The 24580-nt window shown below is 46.0% G+C and overlaps 1 protein-coding gene across 1 annotated transcript in view; it reads right to left on the reverse strand.

Moving 5' to 3' along the window:
• SCIN (scinderin) overlaps positions 1-12505 on the reverse strand; it is a 104803-nt gene extending 92298 nt beyond the window's left edge. Inside the window, exon 1 of the mRNA XM_084618819.1 lies at positions 12189-12505. Coding sequence (XP_084474945.1) covers positions 12189-12387 — 199 coding nt within the window. The 5' untranslated portion in view covers positions 12388-12505. The remainder of the gene's footprint in view (positions 1-12188) is intronic.
• Between the last annotated feature and the right edge of the window lie 12075 nt (positions 12506-24580).

Genomic DNA, 24580 nt, shown 5'->3' on the forward strand with positions numbered 1-24580 from the left:
ACCTCCTTATCCCTACTGGAAATACCTCTCCTGATGCATCCCAAGACGACATTAGCTTTTTTCACAGCCATATCACATTGGCAGCTCATAGTCAACCTATGATCAACCAATACTCCAAGGTCCTTTTCCTCCTCCGTTACTTCTAGTTGATGCGTCCCTAGCTTATAACTAAAATTCTTGTTATTAATCCCTAAATGCATGACCTTACACTTCTCACTATTAAATTTCATCCTATTCCTATTACTCCAGTTTACAAGGTCATCCAGATCCTCCTGTAGGGTATCCCTGTCCTTCTCTAAATTAGCAATACCTCCCAGCTTTGTATCATCTGCAAACTTTATTAGCACACTCCCACTTTTTGTGCCCAGGTCAGTAATAAAAAGATTAAATAAGATTGGTCCCAAAACTGATCCTTGAGGAACTCCACTGGTAACCTCCCTCCAACTTGACAGTTCACCTTTCAGTAGAACCCGTTGTAGTCTCCCCTTTAACCAATTCCCTATCCACCTTTCAATTTTCCTATTGATGCCCATCTTATCCAATTTAACTAATAATTCCCCATGTGGCACAGTATCAAACGCCTTACTAAAATCTAAATAAATTAGATCCACTGCGTTTCCTTTATCTAAAAAATCTGTTACTCTCTCAAAGAAGGAAATCAGGTTGGTTTGGCACGATCTACCTTTTGTAAAACCATGTTGTATTTTGTCCCATTTACCATTGACTTCAATGTCCTTAACTACCTTCTCCTTCAAAATTTTTTCCAAGACCTTGCATACTACAGATGTCAAACTAACAGGCCTATAATTACTTGGATCACTTTTTTTCCCTTTCTTAAAAATAGGAACTATGTTAGCAATTCTCCAATCATATGGTACAACCCCTGAATTTACAGATTCATTAAAAATTCTTGCTAATGGGCTTGCAATTTCTTGTGCCAATTCTTTTAATATTCTTGGATGAAGATTATCTGGGCCCCCCGATTTAGCCCCATTAAGCTGTTTGAGTTTCGCTTCTACCTCAGATATGGTGATGTCTACCTCCATATCCTCATTCCCATTTATCATGCTACCATTATCCCTAAGATCCTCTTTAGTCTTATTAAAGACTGAGGCAAAGTATTTGTTTAGATATTGGGCCATGCCTAGATTATCCTTGACCTCCACTCCATCCTCAGTTTTTAGCGGTCCCACTTCTTCTTTCTTTGTTTTCTTCCTATTTATATGACTATAGAACCTTTTACTATTGGTTTTAATTCCCTTTGCAAGGTCCAACTCTACTTGACTTTTAGCCTTTTGACCCTTTCAGCAAAAACACAGACACCCTTCAGGACTATTTCATAGCCACTTGCAGTACTGGCTTTCTACAGAAAACAGGAAGGAGGAGCGTCAAAACAGAACCTCTCTCAATCTTCTTGAGTAACATTCTAGTTTAGTGAGACAAATTCAAGCCTGAAAAATGGCTCTGAAAGCTACTTTTGGCTTTCCAAAATGACTTGTTTTGAGTGTGAGCATGGAAAACGCTTGGGAGGGCCAGGGAGCAGAAAGTAGTTACCTGGGGCAATATTTGAGGTGGGAGGAGGATACCAAGTTTAGCTAAACGTGCTGGTTCCATTTACACTGAATTTGGTGTAAAAAAAAAAAAAAGAGTACTTGTGGCACCTTAAAGTACTCCTTTTCTTTTTGCGGATACAGACTAACACGGCTGCTACTCTGAAACCTGACTGGTGTGTTATCTTTTCAGAGAATAGCACACAACAATTCTTACCAAGAAAGTATGACCACATTTATGGTCAAGGCTCATCTTAGTCTACTATAGCATGCTCTGTAAAAAACCCTTTCTAGCATGATTAGACTCTCTCTACAGTCCAAGAAACCTATATTGCACATGTTTAGTAAGATAGATGTTTAAGATTAATTCTCTGGAAAGGCACCAGTAGTCTCCGGTCTCACCAGAGAGGGCTTTTATTCCATCATCTGCAGTGCCTGTGCCTGGTTTCTGGCACTGAGGTGAAGCAGGGTTCAGAAATTCTGAAGCAATCACATAAGGGGCAAGGTTGCTGTTTTTTTGCAAATGGAAAAAGTTGTGTGCTTTCAGCTGAGTCATCAATAGAAGAGGACCACTGAACTGGGCTGTTGCCTTTCCGGTAGATGACTGAGGAACGCCTGGTCAAAGAGAGACCCTGGTGGCTCCAGTCAGCACTGCTGACCAGGCCACTAAAAGTCCAGTTGGCCGCAGTGGCCGGCTCTGCACGGCTCCCGGAAGTGGCTGGCATGTCCCTATGAGCAGGGCAGCCAGGAGGGCTCCACGTGCTGCCCCTGCCCCGAGCGCCAGCTCCTCAGCTCCCAACCCTATGTACCCAGCCTGGAGCCCCCTCCCACACCCTGAACCCCTCATGTCTGGCCCCACTCCAGAGCCCATACCCCCTCCCACACCCCAACTCCCTGCTCCAGCCTGGAGCCCCCTACTGCACCCCAAATTCTCATCCCCACCCCCACTCCAGAGCTTGCACCCCCAGCCGGAGCCCTCACCCCCTCCCGCACTCCAACCCTCTGCCCCAGCCTGCTGAAAATGAGCCAGTCAGGGTGGGGGAGATCAAGCAAAGGAGGGAGGGGGGATGCAATGAGCGAGGGCAGGGCCTTGGTGAAGGGGCAGGGCAGGCCAAGGGTGTTTGGTTTTCTGCAATCAGAAAGTTGGCAACCCTAGATGGGTGAGAAGTGACAAAACTAAGAAATTACTTCCAGCATCAGGCTCCAGGCAGTCTATGCCAAGCCCAGGAGACCTTTCAGGGGTTGCACGGAGGGAAAAAGATGGAGGAAGAGATGAAACTCCAGCCAAATGTCATATTACAGGAGGCCAGACAACTGTCTTCCCCACCTGCATGTACTGGGAAAGGGCAAGGAGAGGCAGAGAGCGGGGACTACATTTCCTAAGGATGGCCACTTAACTAGCCCCTCACATTAATATGCATCCTGGGTTGCTTTGCAGTTTTAGAGAATGCTTGTACAACTCACGTGGGAGAGAAGAACTGCTGGAGCTGCTTTTGAAATGGAGGAAACCCTGGTTCTCAGGGAATCAAAGGGAGGAGTAACAACAGTTTATGCAGAATCCTCTGGAGGGTGGAATCATACAGCTGCCTGACTTTATAGAAGCAGCTTTAGATCAGATGAAGCCAGCAAGCAGACAGTTAAAAGCCTTGAAGGAGCCATGCCAGCCCTTAGAAAAAGAGAGAACTCTTCAATGGAGTACCCCACTTTTTGAGATTAGGACAGACCAGCGGAAACCTAGAATTCTGACAATTTGATCCCAACGAGCAGAGCTCCATTAATTTCCAGGTACTAGACCAGCAAGTGGAAGCTTGTAAACTGGGTGCCCCAGCACAAAAGCCAAGGCCAGGACTATTAACTCCATAAGCAGTATAGGCACAGACAGACTGGTGTTGAAACACTTTCATATAAACACAGAGCAACTGTTAAAAATTGGTTTAAAAATTAATTTATGGACATTCATTTCCGTAAGGCACATACTTTAAATTTATAGCATGTAATTATACCACAGGGACCAAGGAAATAGGCCCTGAAATATTGTTATAGATAAGAGTCAATTTCTATACCAAGTCTTGCAATAAAAATTTAATATTGTTTAAAATATCAGGTAAATTCAGCCTGGCGTACACAGCTCAAACTCAACTGGAGCTAGAGGGCCTGAATCCACACTCATACACACACATGTATGCCAGGAATGGCTTCACTAAAGCAAGTGCGAGTGAGAAGACAATCAGGCCCAGTGGCTCAGGGCTGATTGCAGCTCGTCCATTTTTGTGTAGATAATTCATTTCTGGGTATACAAAATGGCCTAGAACTAAACCTTGAAAACCCAGAGGCCATGGCAATCTAGGTAAAGATGGTCTCAAGGAGAGTGCCATCCTGGTAAGAGATGACTAGTATTCCACAGAACTAAGAACCCAGAATATTAGAACTATAAAGTCATAAAATCCTCTCATTAGCATTGCTAGCAGGCAACGTGGGGAAAGCCACAAAAACCACATACAAACAGAAAGTCTCATTATCTCAACAACCGGTAGAGATTTTCCAGGAGATAGAAGGGTGAACTTAGAGATATGCCTGGCTAGCATGCAAGGGCTTTAACTATGTCCTAATGGGGCATGGTTTGATGGCTAATCCCTAAAACAGATGTCAAGGTTCCTTCCCCACTCTGAACTCTAGGGTACAGATGTGGGGACCTGCATGAAAACCTCCTAAGCTTACTTTTACCAGCTTAGGTTAAAACTTCCCCAAAGTACAAACTATTTTACTTTTTGCCCTTGGACTTATCGCTGCCACCACCAAATGTCTAACAGGGATATAATTTGGAAAGAGTCCGTTTGGAAACGTCTTTCCCCCCAAAATCCTCCCAAACATTACACCCACTTTCCTGGGGAAGGTTTGATAAAAATCCTCACCAATTTGTATAGGTGACCAGAGACCCAAACCCTTGGATCTTAAGAATAATGAAAAAGCATTCAGTTTCTTAAAAGAAGAATTTTAATAGAAGAAAAAGTAAAAAGAATCACCTCTGTAAAATCAGGATGGTAAATACCTTACAGGGTAATTAGATTAAAAACAGAGAATCCCTCTAGGCAAAACCTTAAATTATAAAAAGACACAAAAACAGGAATCTACATTCCATTCAGCACAGTTTATTTTCTCACCCATTTAAAGAAATCAGAATCTAACGCATATCTAGCTAGATTACTTACTAAGTTCTACGACTCCATTCCTGTTCTGTCCCTGGCAAAAGCATCACACTGACAGAGAGAGAGGCTTTGTTTCTCCCTCCCCCCAGCTTTTGAAAGTATCTTGTCTCCTCATGGGTCATTTTGGTCAGGTGCTAGCGAGGTTATCCTAGCTTTTTAACCCTTTACAGGTGAAAGGGTTTTTCCTCTGGCCAGGAGGGATTTTAAAGGTGTTTACCCTTCCCTTTATATTTATGACACAGACTCTGCCTAGTCTGCCCATAGTAGCAAGCACAAGCTGTAACCACGACTACAAGCCAACTGGTGCTTGCTGAAAGGAGTACTAAGTTGGGCAACATCCTACCCAGAACAAAAAAATATTCTTTATACTCTGGACACACTGGCAAGCATCTTTGCTCCACTTTTCCATTGGTTCACAGGCTCTTGGGTGAACAGACTGGAATTGATATTTTACTGCTACACTGGCTTCAAGTCTTCACAACTGCAGAGCAAAGACAGCTAGGAAAAGGTAAGAAAAAAAAAACAAATGCCAAAAGCAAACTAGAAGTTTGTGGTGGTCAGTTAAGACTCATAGGGAATCCAAGAATAAACCATGTTAACATGGTGCAGCCATAGTCACATTTTCCTAAGGCACAAGAGGCAGAGGGTAGGGTTAGGTTATTTACATAATGCTGGAAGTTTCCTCTCCTAGAATTGTATTGTGACAGCAATACCACGTCTCTAAATTGGATTACACTTTTGTTTAGACAGAGTATTTGAATGGTGGAGAGAAGATCCTTTCAGAACATTGTAGTCAACCCAAAACCTATTTGATGCCAGAATTAGGATCAGTCTTGTGGATTCCAAGGTATCAAATCTTTAGGGACCTTTATGGCCAGAGACATTTAGCGTGTTCACTGAGCAGAGCCTGTATACTGTAAATCCTTAGTAGAAACCACAAAGTTATTATTTAGTTCCCTATTTCTGAAAGCTTACTCTTTTGTAAGAATACATCAGACATTGGTGAAAAGAGAACAAAGCACAATCTTGTTAATAGCCCGAGGGATGGAAAAGTTATGAACTAAACACCATGCTTAAAAAAACCCAGAAACACTCATACAAATAAGCCAAGGTGTTTTTTTGTCTGTTTGTTTGTTTTTTTGCTTTGTTTTTTTTAGGTAGAACCTAGAGGCCTCAGCGGATCCAGACCCTTTGTGAACTGTACAAAGATAACAAAGTAACAGTCCCTGTCCCAAAGCACTTTTAATCTAGACCAGGGGTCAGCAACCTTTCAGAAGTGCTGTGCCCAGTCTTTATGTATTCACTTTAATGTAAGGTTTCGCGTTTCAGTAATACATTTTAACATTTTTTAGAAGGTCTCTCTCTATAAGTCTATATATTATATAACTAAACTATTGTCGTATGTAAAATAAACAAGGTTTTCAAAATGTTTAAGAAGCTTCATTTAAAATTAAATTAAAATGCTGATCTTACGCCACCAGCCTGCTCAGCCCGCTGCCAGCCTGGGGTTCCGTTCACCTACGCCAGCAGCGGGCTGAGCGGGGCCTGTGGCCGGGACCTTGGCTGGCAAGAGGCTGACAGCCAGAACCCCAGACCGGCAGTGGGCTGAGCAGGGCCGGCGGCTGGGACCCCAGACTGGCAGTGGGCTGAGCGGCTCAGCCCGCTGCCACTCAGCCCACTGCCGGTCTGGGGTCAGTCCGCTGGCTACTGCCAGCCAAGGTCCTGGCTGCTGGCCCCACTCAGCCCACTGCCGGTCTTGGATCCCAGCCCTGCCCACATAGAGTGGGTACCTACCTCCTCCCTGGTTCTAGCCCATTCTCTTCCTCTCTCTCTGCACTGAGCTGAGGGTGGGAGTGCACTGACAACAGGGCTGGGGGTGAAGGAGCAGGCTGGGGGTTGGGATGCAGGGTCTGGCCAGGAGCTAGAATGAGGGAGGGGGCTCAGGGTTGGGGCAAGAGGTTTGGTTGTGGAGTGCTTACCTGGGCAGCTCCCATTTGGTGCGAGGGGTGCAGGTAGGAATGTGGGAGGGTGCAGGAGCTCGTGTTTGGCGCTCAGGGTGGGGGTGGGAATGTGGGGGTGCAAGAGTCAGGACATGGGGGGGCTCGGTATGTGTGGGGGTACTGGAGTCAGGGCTGGGGTCGTGGGGGGTGCAGGAGTGAGGGCACAGGGCTGGCTGTGTGTGAGGGGAGTGCACGGGTCAGGGCAGGGGGCTGGGGGATGTAAGGTGCAGGGATCAGGGCAGAGGGCTGGGGTGTGTGAGGGGGGTGCAGCGGTCAGGGCAGAAGGCTGGGGGTGTGGGCTAGGGTCCTGGGGGCACTCCCAGCCCCCTGCTCAGAGCGGCTCACAGCAGGGGGCTGGAGGGCATATGCCCTGATTCTAGGCTCCATCCCCACCTCTTCTCCACCTCCTCCCCAGAGCGGTGAGCACACTATGGCTGGCTTCTCCCCCTCCCTTGCAAGGGCCATCAGCTGATCTGCGGCAGGGAGGGAGAGGAGGAGGGGCAGGAACCCAGCAAGCTGGGGGAAGAGGCAGGGGGAGGGGAGAGCTTGCCTTCCGTGCAGCAGCAGCCAGGCAGGACCAAGCTTCTTCATCCTGCCGGTGGGGTGGGGTAGGGCGGAGAAGAGCTGGCTGGGGCGGGCAGGATTTTTAATGGCATGCTGCTGCCTGCCGGGGTCCCTTTTGTGTCCATTTATTCTTTTACGTAGAAACTGTCCAGTTTGGCCAATGGACATGGCAGAGGGGCATTGCTGGCACATGATGGCATATATCACATTGGTAGATGTGCAGGTGAACGAGTCTCTGATAGTGTGGCTGATGTGATTAGGCTCCTATGATGGTGTCTCCTGAATAGATATGTGGACACAGTTGGCAACAGGCTTTGTTGCAAGGATAGGTTCCTGGGTTAGTGTTTTTGTTGTGTGGTTGCTGGTGAGTATTTGCTTCCTTGCACCACAACTGAGATTAACACACCGAACAACACGTAGGGCTGGGAAGACGAAAATGTCCATTCTCTAAGGAGAAACAATTATTACTGTTAGGGAATTTATTTCCACGTTTTTATTATTATTTCTGGTTTTGTGTCTGTGGGGGGGATTTTTTTTAAAATCCTTAATTATAAAAGGACCAGATAATATTTATTCTGGACTGTCCTCCACACCCCAGTTGTGACAAAGTCAAGCTGGATAGTTGCAAGAGAGTGGTCTTATTGTGTTCCTGGAAGAGGGCAGGTATGTTAACCCTAGAATGATAACGGTCCTTTTCCTAGAAGCTCAGAAAGAGCTACATCAGGTCAATTAGGGACACCTTGTCCAATTAAGGGCTGCCCCAGACCTTTAAAAACCCCTCCTCTGAAGAGAGAAGCTGCTGCCAAGTTCGTGGCAGAAGAAAGATAGGCTACTCTAGGGTTAGAAGCTGCTCTCCTCCCTACAGGGCCAACAACCAAGTCTGACAGGTTTCAGAGTGGTAGCCCTGTTAGTCTGTATCAGCAAAAACAACGAGGGACAAGCCTTGTCAACTGTTGAGAATAGGCCACTTCCACCTTAATTGAATTGGCTCGTTAGCACTGACCCCTCCACTTGGTAAGACAACTCCCATCTTTTCATGCGCTGTGTATTTATACCTGCCTACTGTATTTTCCACTCCATGCATCTGATGAAGTGGGTTTTGGCTTATGCCCAAATAAATTTGTTAGTCTCTAAGGTGCCACAAGGACTCCTCATTGTTTTAACCAAAACTGAGTGCCTGTTTAGGGAAGGACTGACACCCTGGCCAACCACAGGACAACACTCCCCCCGTGAGGAGGCAGGGAAAGGTATCCCCCTTTGTTTTGCGTTTGTAAATTGGTTTCTTTTGTTTGGAGGAGGAGCAGCAGCACTCCTTGGGCCAGTAAATACAGAGTGAGACTGATTTACCCCAGGCCCTGCCACTGCCAGAGGGCGAAGTGCTAAGTGTAGCCACACAGTTTAGTAGCCTGAGAGGAGCAAACCCCTCTTTCCATTGACAATGGAAACCCCAGAGAAGATGGTTTCAATTTAATTGACTGTTCCTTAAGCACTGAAGACAGAGGCTCCAGTCCTGCTCTCCTCGAAGTCAAAGAGAGTTTTGATGCTGACTTTAATGAGAGGTGACATAGGGCCCAAACTGCCTTACATTTTCAAATACATTTTGGGGTTTTAGCAGTATCCCTTCATTGGTGTGAAGGGGAGCTGCACAGCTGAAACCTTGTTCACTGTTCTGAAAAGACATACATACACAAATGTTTTTGTTTGAGGCTTTGACCAATAAAGCAGAGAAAGTTCAGTGCATTACAGGCCATTTCAGCTCTAGCATATTATTTCTTTGGCTTTGCCGGAGCACAAAGGTAATTTTACAAGTGCAGAGACCTTATTCATAACCACCTCTAGAAACATTTTTACCAACCACCAACTAAAGCACTCTAGTGGAAACTCCTCAGACACTTGAAAACCAAGAATATTAAACATTAAATATTAAAGGTTGGCTTTTAATCAAACAGCTGATCAAGGGAGCTATTTGCTCATTAACTGTATAAGCCCACAATTTTACAATAAGTGTCATGATTAACCAGGTTATTTTTGTTTCTTTATTACACTGACATACAGTCTATTAGATTTATTAAGCAAGCATAACGTGCATATTTACTACATGGGTAGCATATTTTTTAAAAGGGAACGTGAATTTAATGGGAGATATTTTACTGAACACCACCATCCACTCCAACACAGCTTGACAGATGCAGCTCAAGTAACTCACATATAGTTATTTCTGTCTGCTTCCTCTATATGCATCCATCCTTTTGTACACTACAGTAGTAGCCTTTTCTACTTGAAATATCCCATTAATTTGCTTATAATATGGGGGGATTCTCAAAGGCAAAAAATGGCAATAAGTGCCAAACTCCCATTGAAAGTCAAGGAATTTAAGCACTTCTTACTGTTTGGGCCTTTGAAGATCTCCCTCAGGGTCTTCTGTTGGTACTAAAACAGACTTTGTTTAGTTATACCTCAAGAGAACATTTCCTGTTGTCAAGAAACTCAAAATAGCTAACTGGGGGTGGGGGAAGGGGGAGATTAAAGCCTAACTACACACTGCTGTCCAATGTTCATTTGCATAAATGAAGTAGACCTACACCATTTGAAGTCATCTAGCATATGGGTTTCAGCACACTGGTTAGGAGCGTGGCGATCTTTTACAAGAAGAACTGCAACATGTATTTGTGTTAAGTGTTCATTTGTTTTCCATTTTAATCAAAAATATTTCTCCACGCTCTTGTGACAGCATCATCACAATGCAGACAGTATTTGTGTCCTACATTTGTTGGAAGTTTGACAAGTTTTTAGAATGTCAATTCTTATTTAGATTGTAAGCCCTAAGGCGGAAAGAACTTTTTCTGCATCTTTAACCATAAAGTGCCTACTACACTTTGGCCACCCTATCAATGATAAAGTAATACAAAATACAGAGTTAACTGGTAAAGGTGCTAATTACCACACCCTGCTAACAACCTCTAGTACCTGAAGCCAAGTGAATATCTGCCAAAATGCACTCCCATCTAACTAGAGCAGGGTAAAAAAAATTTGGCAAATAGTATGTTTTCCAAAAAGTGCATTGGGGGGACATAATACTATTGGTGAATTTGGGTCAAATTCAGAAAATAGTTACAGCCCCCCCAAAAAAAAACCTGATTTTTTTTTTTATTGGCGATGTTGAAACATTGTTTGACCCAAATAACATTTTTTCACTGTGGTGAGATAAACAAAACAAAAACAGAAAAAACAGACAATTCAGATTTGATTCAGAACAAACCAATTTTTTTTACTGTAAAATCAATTATTAATTCAGCTCTTCTAACACTTCTGGTACTGACATCTGTTGTCCAATACCTCATGCAGACAACATTTCTCATTTCTGATTGGATAAGAGCTAACCAGGGTGAGCCCAGTATGATCTCCACAAACATCTGAAGGTGAATAGCCCAAGCTCCACTTTGCTCTGGAATTTCCTCCCAAGGAGTCACACAGATCCAACATACTAGTTATGTGTCTTATATGCAATCATTGCATTTAGAATCCATGAGAAACAAAGCTTCAAACACACTAAATTGTTATTAAGTCTTGGTAATATTAATAATAGTATTAAAATAGATTTTACTTGTCTGCATTTAGCTGTGTGTGTATGTGAATTCAGAGAAAACTTGTGGGAAACACTGCAAAACTTTTCCTTCACCTGCACTAGTAACTGGAAAAGCTAGATGACCTCTTAGTAGCTAAGATGGGAAAGTCTCAATATCCTGGACACACAAAAACATGTCTTCATCCCAGCATCCTCATGTTAGGCTCCTATTTTCATTCTAAACACTTTATGGGAAGAGAGTGTAAATGGAGTTGACAGACATGAATCCCAGCCGTTCCACTTGCTGCAGGAAGAAATGGTGCTTGGATGGCAGATATGCTAAAATAGAGAGTGGGAAGAGTCTGGGTAAGAGATAGATCTAGTCACATCCTGTTGATTTTGCACCCAAGCTTCGCCAAATTGTACCATTAAAATAGAAACCAAGTCTAGTGGCTCTACTACAAACAATTCTAGACCCCCACACATCCCAGTGCAGCACCACTGCAAAGCCCCAGATCCCGCACCTGGGATGAAAACTTGTCCACGCTGAAGTTGAAGGCAAAACTCCCATTGACTTCAATGGGGCCAATATTTCACTCCTGGATACTGCTAGATCCAACCAACTTTTGACAGCATCATCCCTCTTCTCCTCTCCCACATCCCAAATTATACTCCATGAATAGTAAGCTCATCTTTCACTAAAGCAACCTGGATGCCAACGTATGCAGGTCCAGCAGCCCCATAACAAGCCAGAGTTGGCACTAGCTGGATCCTGCTTGTTTTTGGTCCCAGTTCCATCGCTTAAGTAGAGAACATGCTTAGCTTCTCCAGCTCCACCTTCACAATTTAGGCTCTGTTGTGCTCCAACACAACCGCCTTCGATCATCTGGCATGTCGAGCCTGCCAAATTTTGGCTGCAAACTTAGAAAGTGTATTATCGAAATAGCCAGCAAGTGCTGCTTCCCCAACACAAAAAGCTGCACCCCAAGACATCCTGGCACAAGAACGCTGCAAAGCCCCTCGTTTGGCACCTGTTTCCTGCTGGATCCAGCTAGTTTTTGGCAGCACACCCCGCACTTCCAGGATCTAAGCGAAGTACAAATGCCACTCCTCCCCCCCGTCCACTTTTTGCAAGCATCTTCCTTGGCGTCTCTGGGAGGCTTCACAACTGAGCGCTCCCGGGGCATTTAAATGCCCGGCAGCTCTCAGATCCTGGGCGAGACTGACAGGAAAGGCGGTCCGCGTACCACCAGAGGACCGGGACGAGCCCTCTCCCTCTGCCTGATCTCCCCCACCTCCTTACCTAGCCAGAAGTGCAGCTTGTAGAAGGTGGCGTCGCTCTTCTTCAGGGTGTGGAGCACCAGGTACGCATCCCCCACGTAGAAATTGCCGTGCAAGTTCTCAGGCACCGGCCCCAGGTCCATCTTCTCGATCCTCCAGATCTGCAGGCCACTCTTCAGGCCAGCGTTGGCAAACTCCTTGTGGTACAGCTCGGGGGCCATGGTCCGGCAGGCAGAGCCAGGGGGGCGGGCGCGCGGGCGAGAGAGAGAGAGAGGTGGAAGCGACGCCGCGCTGGACCCAAGCGACCCAGGGAAAGTCCAAGTCTGGCTCCGGCTCTCAGCCCCCGCCGCCGGGCCAGGCAGCTTTATCAAGCGAACCCGATTGGCCCAGAGGCGCTCAAGGGGCGGGGCCTAGGACTCCGATGGCTGCCTCCGCGCTGGGGCGGGGAGCCGCTCGGCCGCCGGCCCGGGGAGTTCCCGTGCGGCGCCTGCCGAGCTCGCGGCCACTCGCCCCCGCCCGCGGTTAGTGCTGGTCAAAGGCTGCTTGTGCTGGAGAACAGGAGAGACTTTGAGGAGCGAGGCTGCGGCCGGTCTCCAGGGGCTGAGCCTGCCCTCGCTCGCAGCCTAATCAAAGCCCTAGCGGGAGACTGAACGCACCTTCGGTCAACGCTCAGCCGGTCCTTTTGCACCTGGCATCTCTGTCAAATCATGACTCTACCCCGCGGAAACCAGTGGGGGTGTCACAGTGTTCAGGAGCCCGGCCATGAGTCCTCCAGGCCTTTTGCTCCTATTACACGGCGCAATAAAGACTTGGTTTTTCTCAGGAGGGCCTAGTTAGGGGCAAAGAAAGGACCATGAGGGCACAGGTTTCAGAGTAGCAGCCCTGTTAGTCTGTATTCGCACAAAGACAAGGAGGACTTGTGGCACCTTAGAGACTAACCACTTTGTTTGAGCATGAGCTTTCGTGAGCTACAGCTCACTTCATCGGATGCAGTGAGCTGTAGCTCACGAAAGCTTATGCTCAAATAAATATGTTAGTTTCTAAGGTGCCACAAGTCCTCCTTGTCTTTCATGAAGGCACAGTAACCCACTGAGTTACAAAGCCCAGATGTAAAAGGCAGGTAGTTGGCATAGCGCTCAGAGCTGTGTATGGGCACTTCTTTATTCTAAATGGAAAGAAAAATAAAAGAAGGCAGGAAAGCAAAATACAACTGAGGCATCAATCATAGGTGTCACGTGGCTCTGTTTGCCTACATAATTGTATCACATCAGGCTTGGTTTTCTGAGCAACTCTCATGAGTTCATAGAGTTCTTATAGCTTTCGCTTGCTGCAGGGCTGTATTTACTCAGGATGTGTACGTGCGTCCCTGGAAGGCAGCGCACACTTATCGCATCGCCTCCCCCGCCCCCCCCCCTTCCATAATTTTACTTTCTTTGTTCTGGGGCAAAGGTTTCTCAAAGAAATCCAAGGAAAAAAATTGACTCCTCCGTGTCCAGGACGGTTCCTATACCGTACCTTTTCTTCCTTCAGAGGGTTACGAGGGTTGTATTTGTGTGAGGAGGAAGCCACGTAATCACAATATAGGCAGTAGTGACAATGAACTCTTCTTATTTTTCCAGGGGTGGAGGGAGAGAACAGGAAAACCACAGACGACTGCCCGCTAGCGTGGAAGAGATGCCCCTGGAGTGAATTTTTTTTTTCTTTCCTCCAGACAACTCATAGGAGTACTAATAGCAGCCTCCTCGGTGAGCACAGTTACCCCCACAAAAAAATACAGTACTCCGCAACCCCTCCCCCACCCCGCAGGCAACATAATCCCTCAGCCATCCTGGGTGCTCTCACCTGTGCTGCGGTGAACCTCGGCATGGCAGGTGTCTTTGGTGACTGATTCAACATGAAGCCCTGCTGAGACAGAAGCACTGTCCCCTCCAAAGATCAAGCTTTGTGAGCTGGGGGTGTCGGAGACTAGAGGCAGTATTGATGAGGAATCAGTGGTTGGCTCGAGAGTAGGCGCATCTGAAGTCTCCTCTGGAGCAAGGTTGCTTGATGGTGACGGTCTCAGCTGGTCAACGTGGCAACACCAAACTACTCCTTTGGCAGTCTGGACCTTTATATGAGATGAGTCCAGTGACCACAGTGATGGTTGAAGGAACCCACCTTGGTCTAGCTCTGTAACTTTTAGCGAATACACGTCCTTATGGTGTGAAGGAACGCACTGTAAATGATGACTGGGAGGAATCCAAAGCCTGTTCCTGTTTGTGTTGCAATTCCTCAAACAGCTTGGTGTTAAGACGGCCCAGGCATGTCTTAAGCCATTGTCCCTGCTGGGCTAACTCTGGTAGTCAGACAGGGAGTGACATGGTGAGTGAAGAGGAACCTGGCAAGCCTTGTTGTCAGGCTCTGCCTCTGCTATTCAGGTCTAGTGGTTGAAGCGTGGATCACAGCTAGGCGTAGGATTGGTCCTGGGCCAGCAGTAGTCCTGGAACTGAGATCCAGGGACAGACCAGGGTCAAAACTGAGATCCGAGTCTGTAGCCAAACCAGAATCAGAACGGTACCAGGGTCCAGGTGCAGGCCAGAGGTCGAAGCCAGGTGGTCATGTGGGAGCAGGATTTTATAATTGTACTATAAGAATAGAGGTACTAATGTATGTCTTGATTTCATTTTACCAGCCACCCCATTTGAATAACAGAAAGGAATGACCCACTGGGACATTGGTAGAAATACATCTGACAGACTGCCAGTGTCTGTACTGATGTTAAGGCAGGGACAGACCAGAACAATCCTTATGACTGATTATGGTCATCTTTTTGTTTTAGGATAAGTTATAATGTTAACTATGGTTTCCTATATGTATTACAAATTAGGCACTCTAGTTAAATATACATTTCTTTGTTTTAAGGTTTAGTAAGTAAAAGTCAGGATCTTGTATTGTGTCTATGTTAAGGAGATTCAAAATAAACTGACACTATTTGTATTCTCAAAGGTCTCTGTAAAAGACTGTTTGTGTGAATGAGGAATGTATGCATCAGGAAAAGATAAGGTGTGAAGGCCATTGTTATAGCCAGATGGTCAAGGAAGAAGGAGCGAAGAGACTTAAAGAGAATCATCAACGTGCATCCATAATGAAGGAAGGGCAGATTGATGACCCTGAAGTGAAGGCTGGCACCCCTAAATACAGGACAATTGATTAAATCAGAACCAGGACAGGATGACCCTCTTGGAGGTGTATAGGAATGTTTACATCAAAAGATACACCAATTAAGAAGTAACCCGGTCACAAACTGACACAGCAAAATCCATACACTTCAGCAGAGAAAAAAAAACTATAAGAACAGGGTGCTTGGCCATGGGACTTTGGGTTCGTCTTGCCACACTCCAGGAGCATCGGATCGCGACCAGCAGAGCACTGCTCCCCTATTCCCAGGGGAATACTACCAGGGTGACTGCAGGGGTGGTCCCCAGGCTCCCCTACCCTGTCTTAATTGGTAGGGACTTCCCCAGGTTTGAGAGCTTACTCCCCCCAGTAGAGCCCGGGGAGGATAGCAACCCCCGGGTTGAGATGGAGGCACCTACAGATAGCCTTTCCCCAATGTTTGCCGAATTTGACCCAGAGTTATTCTCATCCCCTGGAAAACCCCGAAAGTCTAGGCGCGAAAGGAGGGCAGATAAAAGATTGGGGACCAGGATTCTAGCAGAGAACCAGAAAACCTCCTTTGTTGGTAGGCAAACCCATTCAGGAAGCCAGGAGATAATTCAGGCCAGTGAGGACTTGGAGGCAATTCCTAGCCCAAGTAGGGGCAACCCAGGGAGTGGAGTAGAAACAGGCCCCCTGGAATTAGGTCAGTTTGGTACCGCACATGAGAATTTCGGGCAGGACCAAGCCAATGACCCGCTATATGCAAATATAAGGGAGATAGGTAGTGGAAGTAAATGGCGTACCCGTGGAAGGAAAGACCAAAGGCCCAAGGCCATATTATGTGCTCAAATGCGATCTGTTGTACAGGATAGCGCAAACGTGAGGGGAAGAAATAGAGCAACTCTTAGTCCCATGGAAACACACAAGGGCAGTACTAGAGTTAGCTCACAGTCATCTATTTGGGGGACATCTAGGAGTAGACAAGACACTGGATAGAGTCCTAAGAAGATTTTATTGGCCAGGAATACGTGCAGAGGTCCAGCGCTATTGTGCCTCCTATTCTTAATGCCAGTTGCATAGCTCCTGACCTCACTTGTGGGCCCCATTAGCTCCTTTGCCTATTATTGAAGTCCCTTTCGAGAGGACAGCCATGGACATAGTGGGCCCACTGGAAAGATCGGCTCGGGGCCACCAAAATGTACTAGTCATCCTTGACTATGCCACGCGGTATCCAGAAGCCCTTTCTTTAAGAAACCCCACATCCAAGGCAAAAGAACTACTCCAGGTTTTTGCTAGAGTGGGCATCCCTAAGAAGATCCTGACTGACCAACGAACCCCTTTCATGTCAAAATTAATGAAAAACTTATGTACCCTACTCTGCATCCAGACCATACGGACCTCAGTCTACCATCCACAAACAGATGAACTGGTCGAGCGGTTTAACCGTACCCTTAAAAGTATGATCTGGAAGGTGGTAGCTCAGGACGGAAAAGGCTTGGATACCCTTCTACAGTATCTAATGTTTGCTATACGGAAAGTCCCCCAGGCGTCCAGTGGTTTCTCTCCCTTTGAACTACAATACGGACGCCAACCACGTGGAATATTAGATATTGCCAAGGAAGATTGGGAAGAACAACCCAACCCAGAAAAGAATGTCATTGAGCATGTGACACAGATGAGAGAGCGAATAACTCGAGTAACCTCTATAGTACGAGAACATTTGGAAAAAGCACAAGAGGCCCAGCAGACATATTTCAACCGTCAGGCAAAAGTATGGAGATTTCAGCCGGGGGAATGTGTGATGGTCTAGTGCCAACAGCAGAAAGCAAACTCCTAGCCAGCTGGCATGGACCATATGAGATAGTGGAAGCCACTGGGGAGGTGGACTATAAGGTCAGACAACCAGACCGCCGAAGGCCAGAGCAAATCTACCACATCAACTTACTGAAGCCCTGGCGTGACCGAGAGATGTGCCTGGTCATTCAGGGAGCTCTACCCCAGACAGACGACCCACAGGGGCTGGTGAAGATATCTCCTGAGTTAACTCCAGAACAACAAACAGAGTTCACTGATATGATCCAATGGAACCAGGATGTGTTCTGTACACAGCCGGGCCGTACGACACTGGTCCAACATCATATTGTCACGAGGCCCAGAGTAAGGGGGATGATAAAACCATACCGGATACCGGAAGCTAAAAGGAAAGAAATTAGGACAGAAGTGAAGAAGATGCTGGAACTCAGGGTTATTGAAGAATCCCACAGCCAATGGTCCAGCCCTATCGTCCTAGTCCCCAAGTCTGACGGCACCCTGAGGTTTTGCAACGACTTCCGGAAGTTGAATGAAGTATCCCAATTCGATGCCTATCCGATACCACGCATTGATGAGCTAGTTGATCAGTTCATAGAATCATAGAATATCAGGGTTGGAAGGGACCTCAGGAGGTCATCTAGTCCAACCCCCTGCTCAAAGCAGGACCAATCCCCAATTAAATCATCCCAGCCAGGGCTTTATCAAGCCTGAGCTTAAAAACTTCTAAGGAAGGAGATTCTACCACCTCCCTAGAAACACTGGAATGTGTTACCACCACCTTCCTAGTGAAAAAGTTTTTCCTAATATCCAACCTAAACCTCCCCCACTGCAACTTGAGACCATTACTCCTTGTCCTGTCGTCTTCTACCACTGAGAATAGTCTAGAACCATCCTCTTTGGAACCACCTCTCAGGTAGTTGAAAGCAGCTATCAAATCCCCCCTCATTCTTCTCTTCTGCAGACTAAACAATCCCAGTTCCCTCAGCCTCTCCTCATAACTCATGTGTTCCAGACCCCTAATCATTTTTGTTGCCCTTTGCTGGACTCTCTCCAATTTATCCACATGCTTCTTGTAGTGTGGGGCCCAAAACTGGACACAGTACTCCAGATGAGGCCTCACCAATGTCGAATAGAGGGGAATGATCACGTCCCTCGATCTGCTCGCTATGCCCCTACTTATACATCCCAAAATGCCATTGGCCTTCTTGGCAACAAGGGCACACTGCTGACTCATATCCAGCTTCTCGTCCACTGTCACCCCTAGGTCCTTTTCCGCAGAACTGCTGCCTAGCCATTCGGTCCCTAGTCTGTAGCGGTGCATTGGATTCTTCCGTCCTAAGTGCAGGACCCTCCACTTATCCTTGTTGAACCTCATCACATTTCTTTTGGCCCAGTCCTCCAATTTGTCTAGGTCCCTCTGTATCCTATCCCTACCTGCCACCGTATCTACCACTCCTCCTAGTTTAGTATCATCTGCAAATTTGCTGAGAGTGCAATCTACACCATCCTCCAGATCATTTATGAAGATATTGAACAAAACCACCGCAGGACCGACCCTTGGGGCACTCCACTTGATACCGGCTGCCATCTAGACATGGAGCCATTGATCACTACCCATTGAGCCCGACAATCTAGCCAACTTTCTACCCACCTTATAGTGCATTCATCCAGCCCATACTTCTTTAACTTGCTGACAAGAATACTGTGGGAGACAGTGTCAAAAGCTTTGCTAAAGTCAAGAAACAATAAATCCACTGCTTTCCCTTCATCCACAGAACCAGTAATCTCATCATAGAAGGCGATTAGATTAGTCAGGCATGACCTTCCCTTGGTGAATCCATGCTGACTGTTCCTGATCACTTTCCTCTCGTGTAAGTGCTTCAGGATTGATTCCTTGAGGACCTGCTCCATGATTTTTCCAGGGACTGAGGTGAGGCTGACTGGCCTGTAGTTCCCAGGATCCTCCTTCTTCCCTTTTTTAAAGATGGGCACTACAATTAGCCTTTTTCCAGTCGTCTGGGACTTCCCCCGATCTCCATGAGTTTTCAAAGATAATGGCCAATGGCTCTGCAACACAGCCGCCAACTGTTTTACCACTCTTGGATGCAACACATCCGGCCCCATGGACTTGTGCACGTCCAGCTTTTCTAAATAGTCCCTAATCACTTCTTCCTCCACAGAGGGCTGGCCACCTAGTCCCCATGCTGTGTTGCCCAGCGCAGCAGTCTGGGAGCTGACCTTGTTAGTGAAGACAGAGGCAAAAAAAGCATTGAGTACATTAGCTTTTTCCACATCCTCTGTCACTAGGTTGCCTCTCTCATTCATTAAGGGGCCCACACTTTCCTTGGCTTTCTTCTTGTTGCCAACATACCTGAAGAAACCCTTCTTGTTACTCTTAACATCCCTCACTAGCTGCAGCTCCAGGTGCGATTTGGCCCTCCTGATTTCATTCCTACATGCCCGAGCAACATTTTTATACTCTTCCCTGGTCATTTGTCCAATCTTCCACTTCTTATAAGCTTCTTTTTTATGTTTAAGATCCGCAATCAAGGATTTCACTGTTAAGATAAGCTGGTCGCCTGCCATATTTACTATTCTTTTGACACATCGGGATGGTTTGTCCCTGTAACCTCAAAAGGGATTCTTTGAAATGCAGCCAGCTCTCCTGGACTCCTTAGATAAGGTAAGTTAGGTAAGGCCCGATACCTAACCACCCTGGACCTGACCAAAGGATATTGACAAATTCCCCTGGCCAAGAATGCCAAGGAAAAGACTGCCTGCTCTACACCCGATGGCCTGTTCCAACACACTGTCCTCCCTTTCAGACTTCATGGGGCTCCTGCAACATTCCAACGACTTATGGACAAATTGCTGCGACCCCATGCCAAGTATGCCGCCGCCTATCTAGACGACATAGTTATCCATAGCCCTGACTGGGAAACGCACCTAGGAAAAGTAGAAGTGGTACTAGACACTCTGCGGAAGGCCGGCTTCACTGCCAACCTTCTCAAGTGCGTGATAGAACTAGCTGAGGCCAGATACCTCGGGTATGTAGTAGGGAGAGGTTTGGTTAAACCCCAAAGGAATAAAGTGGAGGCAATGCAAGGTTGGCCTCGACCAGTCTGCAAAAAGCAGGTCAGAGCATTTCTAGGAATAGTAGGATACTATCAGAGATTCATCCCTCATTTCACCACAAGAGCAGGGCCACTGACGGATTTGATAAAGGCTCGGTGCCCCGAGATATTAAAGTGGACTGACACAGCAGAAGGAGCATTTACAGATTTAAGGACAGCCCTTTGCTGCCATCCAGTACTCATAGCCCCAGACTTCGAGAAGGAATTCATCCTACAAACAGATGCCTCTGAGGTAGGGCTAGGAGCCATCCTTTCGCAGATGGTAGGGGAGGAGGAACACCCGATCTTGTACCTCAGCCGGAAACTCCTCCCCAGGGAACAAAAGTACACTACTGTTGAAAAGGAATGTCTGGCGGTAAAATGGGCTATGAAGACTCTCCGCTGCTACCTACTGGGGTGGCGGTTTACCCTCGTGACAGACCATACCCCACTCCAGTGGATGCAGAGAAACAAGGAGAAGAACGCAAGAGTGACTAGGTGGTTCCTATCCCTGCAGCCCTTTCATTTCCGGGTACAGCATAGGGCCGGAAGCCAACACAGCAACGCTGATGGCCTATCATGACAGCACTGCCTCTCATCCCAAGTAGCCCAACCTCATGGTGTTGAGCGGGGGGGGGGGGGAAAGGTTGGGGAGATATGTCATACAGCATGGCCAGAGGGCAGCAGGAGAGTGTTAGAAGCGAGCCTTATTCCCTGCAGAGGGAAGAAAGTTTGCTATAAATTAATTAAAGCACCTGAAGCCAGTCACATGATAAAAACCCCCTGCTCCAATCAGACAAGAGGAGGAGTTGAAGCAGAGTGGATTGGTGTTGGAGCAGAGAGCAGTTTGGAGGAAAGCAGAGGAGAGTTTGGAGAAGTGCTGCGGTGGGCTAAGAAGACCAAGACCCTAGGTAGAGGGACATCTGGTTTGTGCAGAGGGAGGGCAGGAAGCCCCACAAGCTGAAGGGCAGGAGAAGGAAGTAGCCCAGGGGAAGGAACCACCAGTTCTAGTGGTTTACTGCTATCCCTAGGGCCCCTGGGCTGGGACCTGGAGTAGAGGGCAGGCCTGGGTCCCTCCCTCTCCACTTCCCTCCTCTAGGACACTAGTGGGGCAGTTAATACCCCAGTTCAGGGGCAAGAAATGATGCCCTGAAACCCGCCCCCCAGAAGAGAAAGCGAGAGACCCATCATAGTAGTGCCGGAAATTTGCCACAATAGATACTCCCCTCCACTCCCCCAGGAAGTGAATTTTCTAGGTAGAGCCCTGCGCAGATACAAAATTTGTATCTACATCCAATCCATGATCTGGAAACATGCTCCGTGGATATCCACATCCATAGATACAAAGCAGATATTTGCAGATTTGCATGGCTCTATTTCTAGGGTCATCCTGAGGGTTGGGGGTTACTCACCACCTCTTCCTCTGCTGGCACCATTACCTCAGGAATAAACACTTGATCCCTTGTTCTGCCCGTGACTTGGACTGGCAGGATCGTCTCTAGTCCCCTCTTCCTCAATTGTCTTGTACAGACAGTGCAGATCTTGTGTCTGACCCCTTATTGAGCGATTCAGATTGGCCCAATGCACCACACTGGACAGTCTCTCTAACAATACAAGGCATTGGTTACTTTCAGGTGCACCTCTCTTTCTCTTTGGTGAGTAAACCCGCACCATGACTCAGAGTAAAGCGTTCTCCTCTTGGCCATATATCTTTTCACCATTTCCTTCACTGTGCAGTTCCCCAGGGACATCAAACCATTTGAAATAAGGTAGAAATAGAAAAGTTTTAGGACTCTTAGGCCAACAGATTCAACCAAGTCCAGTTTCAGTATTACATCCTATGACATTTTTAACAATGCTTCATGCTTATCTAGCTCCCGCTTAGATTGTCCACGTCCTGTCTATATCAACTCTTCCTTGCACTTCCACTGATTTGCCTATGCTAAGGAGGTTAGCAAAGCACTTTCTTCATATTAGTTAGCCTGTGCCAGCATCAGCATTCTCCACATCTAAATGAATTGAAAATTGATTTCTTGGCTGCCATTACACTGGAAGTGTCTTTGCCCAGAGATGAAAAGCAAAGCAGTCTACTCTAGTACAGTCCCATCTCTCTTCTACCTGGTTCTGCATATAGAGATAAAGGTGTTTATACTCACATCGATTTTCTGGCTCAGTAGACTTCCCTAACATAGTGGAAATCAAATCTTACATCTTTCTATTCCAACTGATCTATTTATTTAAAATTTTCAAGTGATTGGTCAAATTCTGCTCTGAGTTGCATGTGTGTAGCAATAACGATGTGTGTGTTTTGGTGAACATTGACAATGTGCTTGTTCCTCCTGCAACAATATACATAAACAAGGTTAAATCCACTGGTACAATTTTAACTGATTGATTTAAGACTGAAGTCAATGGGACTACTCACACAGTAAGGTATTGCTAAGTGTGAGTAAGGATGGCAGAATGTGACCTTTAGTTAATTTACACAAGTTTGCCTCAGCAGGTTTAAGTACTAGGTAATTAGTTATCTATTAGTTTATTAGTAAAGGAACCATTAGTACTTTTAGCACAATTGCCATGTACATTTATTTGATTACTTGCATCACGGTCTAAATTCTATATCTGCCATTATTTTCAGTACTTCTGGCTGATCTTTTGCGATCTACCTCTATCATATATACCTGTCATTTGATTATAGTCTTAGGCCCAGGTCCCAAAAGGTGTCTAACTCCCATCGATTTCAATCTGAGGTAAGCATCTAAATCTGGATCTTCGTGCTACTTCTCTTTGCTCATTTAAATCTAATTCACACAGTCTTGAGCACTGGCTTTGCTAAAATTAGTTGTAATTCATGCCACCAGCAATATGAGAGGTCATATAATTTATATCATCAGCTTTTGTTTTCCAGAAACTATGGGTCACATCATGCTCACTTTACTCATTAGCAATTGCATTACTGTTTTCGAAACTACCTAAGAAAGTCCATTCAGGCTTGTTGGAGATAAGCCAGGTTTACACTTAAAAATTAGATTGACCTAGTTATGTTGCTCAGGGACATGAAAAATTTCATGCCCTGAGCACTGCAGTTATGTCGATCTAACCCCCGCTGTAAACACGGCAAGGCTGACAAAAGAATTCTTCCATCACAGCACCTCAAGCTTTGCTTTGATAGGTAGATTGTTTGTTTTTCACTGAACAAGGAAAAACAATTCATTGGATTAATCAAGAAGGTGAAAGGAAATAATATTTGAAGGTAAGAAAAAGAGGAACTAAGACAGAGGTTACACAAGGGTCTGCAGAGGCCTGTTCTACAGGGCTCATTCCCACTTCACTCTGCTCCACATTCCAAATTTGAACTGTGGGATTACATGAGCTTCCTCTCTTTTCTTCCCATTTTGAGCGCTGATTACACTTTACAATTTGCTTCACACTGAGTAAATATGAAAAAGGTGTGAACTTGGCCAAATACCAACACACAGGCCAATTTCTGCTCTTGGTTACACTGCAGTAGATCAAAGGTAAATCCCTGTAAATCAATGGAGTTATTCTGGATTTATACCCGTATAAAAGAGCAAACCCTCCTCTCCAGTGCAATGCTCAAAGACTTCAGTGACATGCACTAGGGGTACTGCAGCCCAGCAGACAGCGTGCTGGAGTGGGACTGAGGAGACCTACGTGCTCGTCCCAGCTCTGCCGCTGGCCTAAGTGACCTTTGGCAAGTCACTTTCCTTTCTTCAGCCTCAATTTCATAATCTGTAAAATGGAAATGATACTGACCTCTTTTGTAAAGCATTTTGAGATCAACTTATGAAAAGTCTTATATAAGAGCTACATAGTATTTAATGATAAGTGAATTTGGTCCTTAATCTGTATATACAATTATTTAAAGTTTAAAAAACAGAATTGTCCATAATCAGATCTTAAACTACATCTAATCTGAACAATGTCAATTGCCACAAATGTGAACTATTTGACAGGTTTAATCTAAGTCTAGACATCTTGGTAAAACATTTTGAATGCTGTATCCGGGAGACGTGAAGTGCCAGGAACTGAATACGGTATAGCAACACCGTTTTTAATCAGTTTTCTCCTGTTCCAAGGAATTGTTTTGGTGTGGGTTGGTTTTACCCCGGAAGTATTTTATACCTACATTAACAGTTTGATTAATAAATTACAACACAACCCATAAAAACAAGTTGAATTGCAAGTTAATACCAATATTTAAAACCACAAGAGGTCAGAGATAAGGAAGCAGAGACAATTGTCTTGGTCACTGTTCTCCTCCCAGCATATCTGCCTCCCTTGCTTTTATGTGTTATGATAGAGTATTTCATTACATGGTCACAAGACA

The sequence above is a fragment of the Lepidochelys olivacea genome (assembly GCF_965140295.1).
Source record: "Lepidochelys olivacea isolate rLepOli2 genome assembly, chromosome: 2".
Lineage (NCBI taxonomy): Eukaryota > Metazoa > Chordata > Testudines > Cheloniidae > Lepidochelys > Lepidochelys olivacea.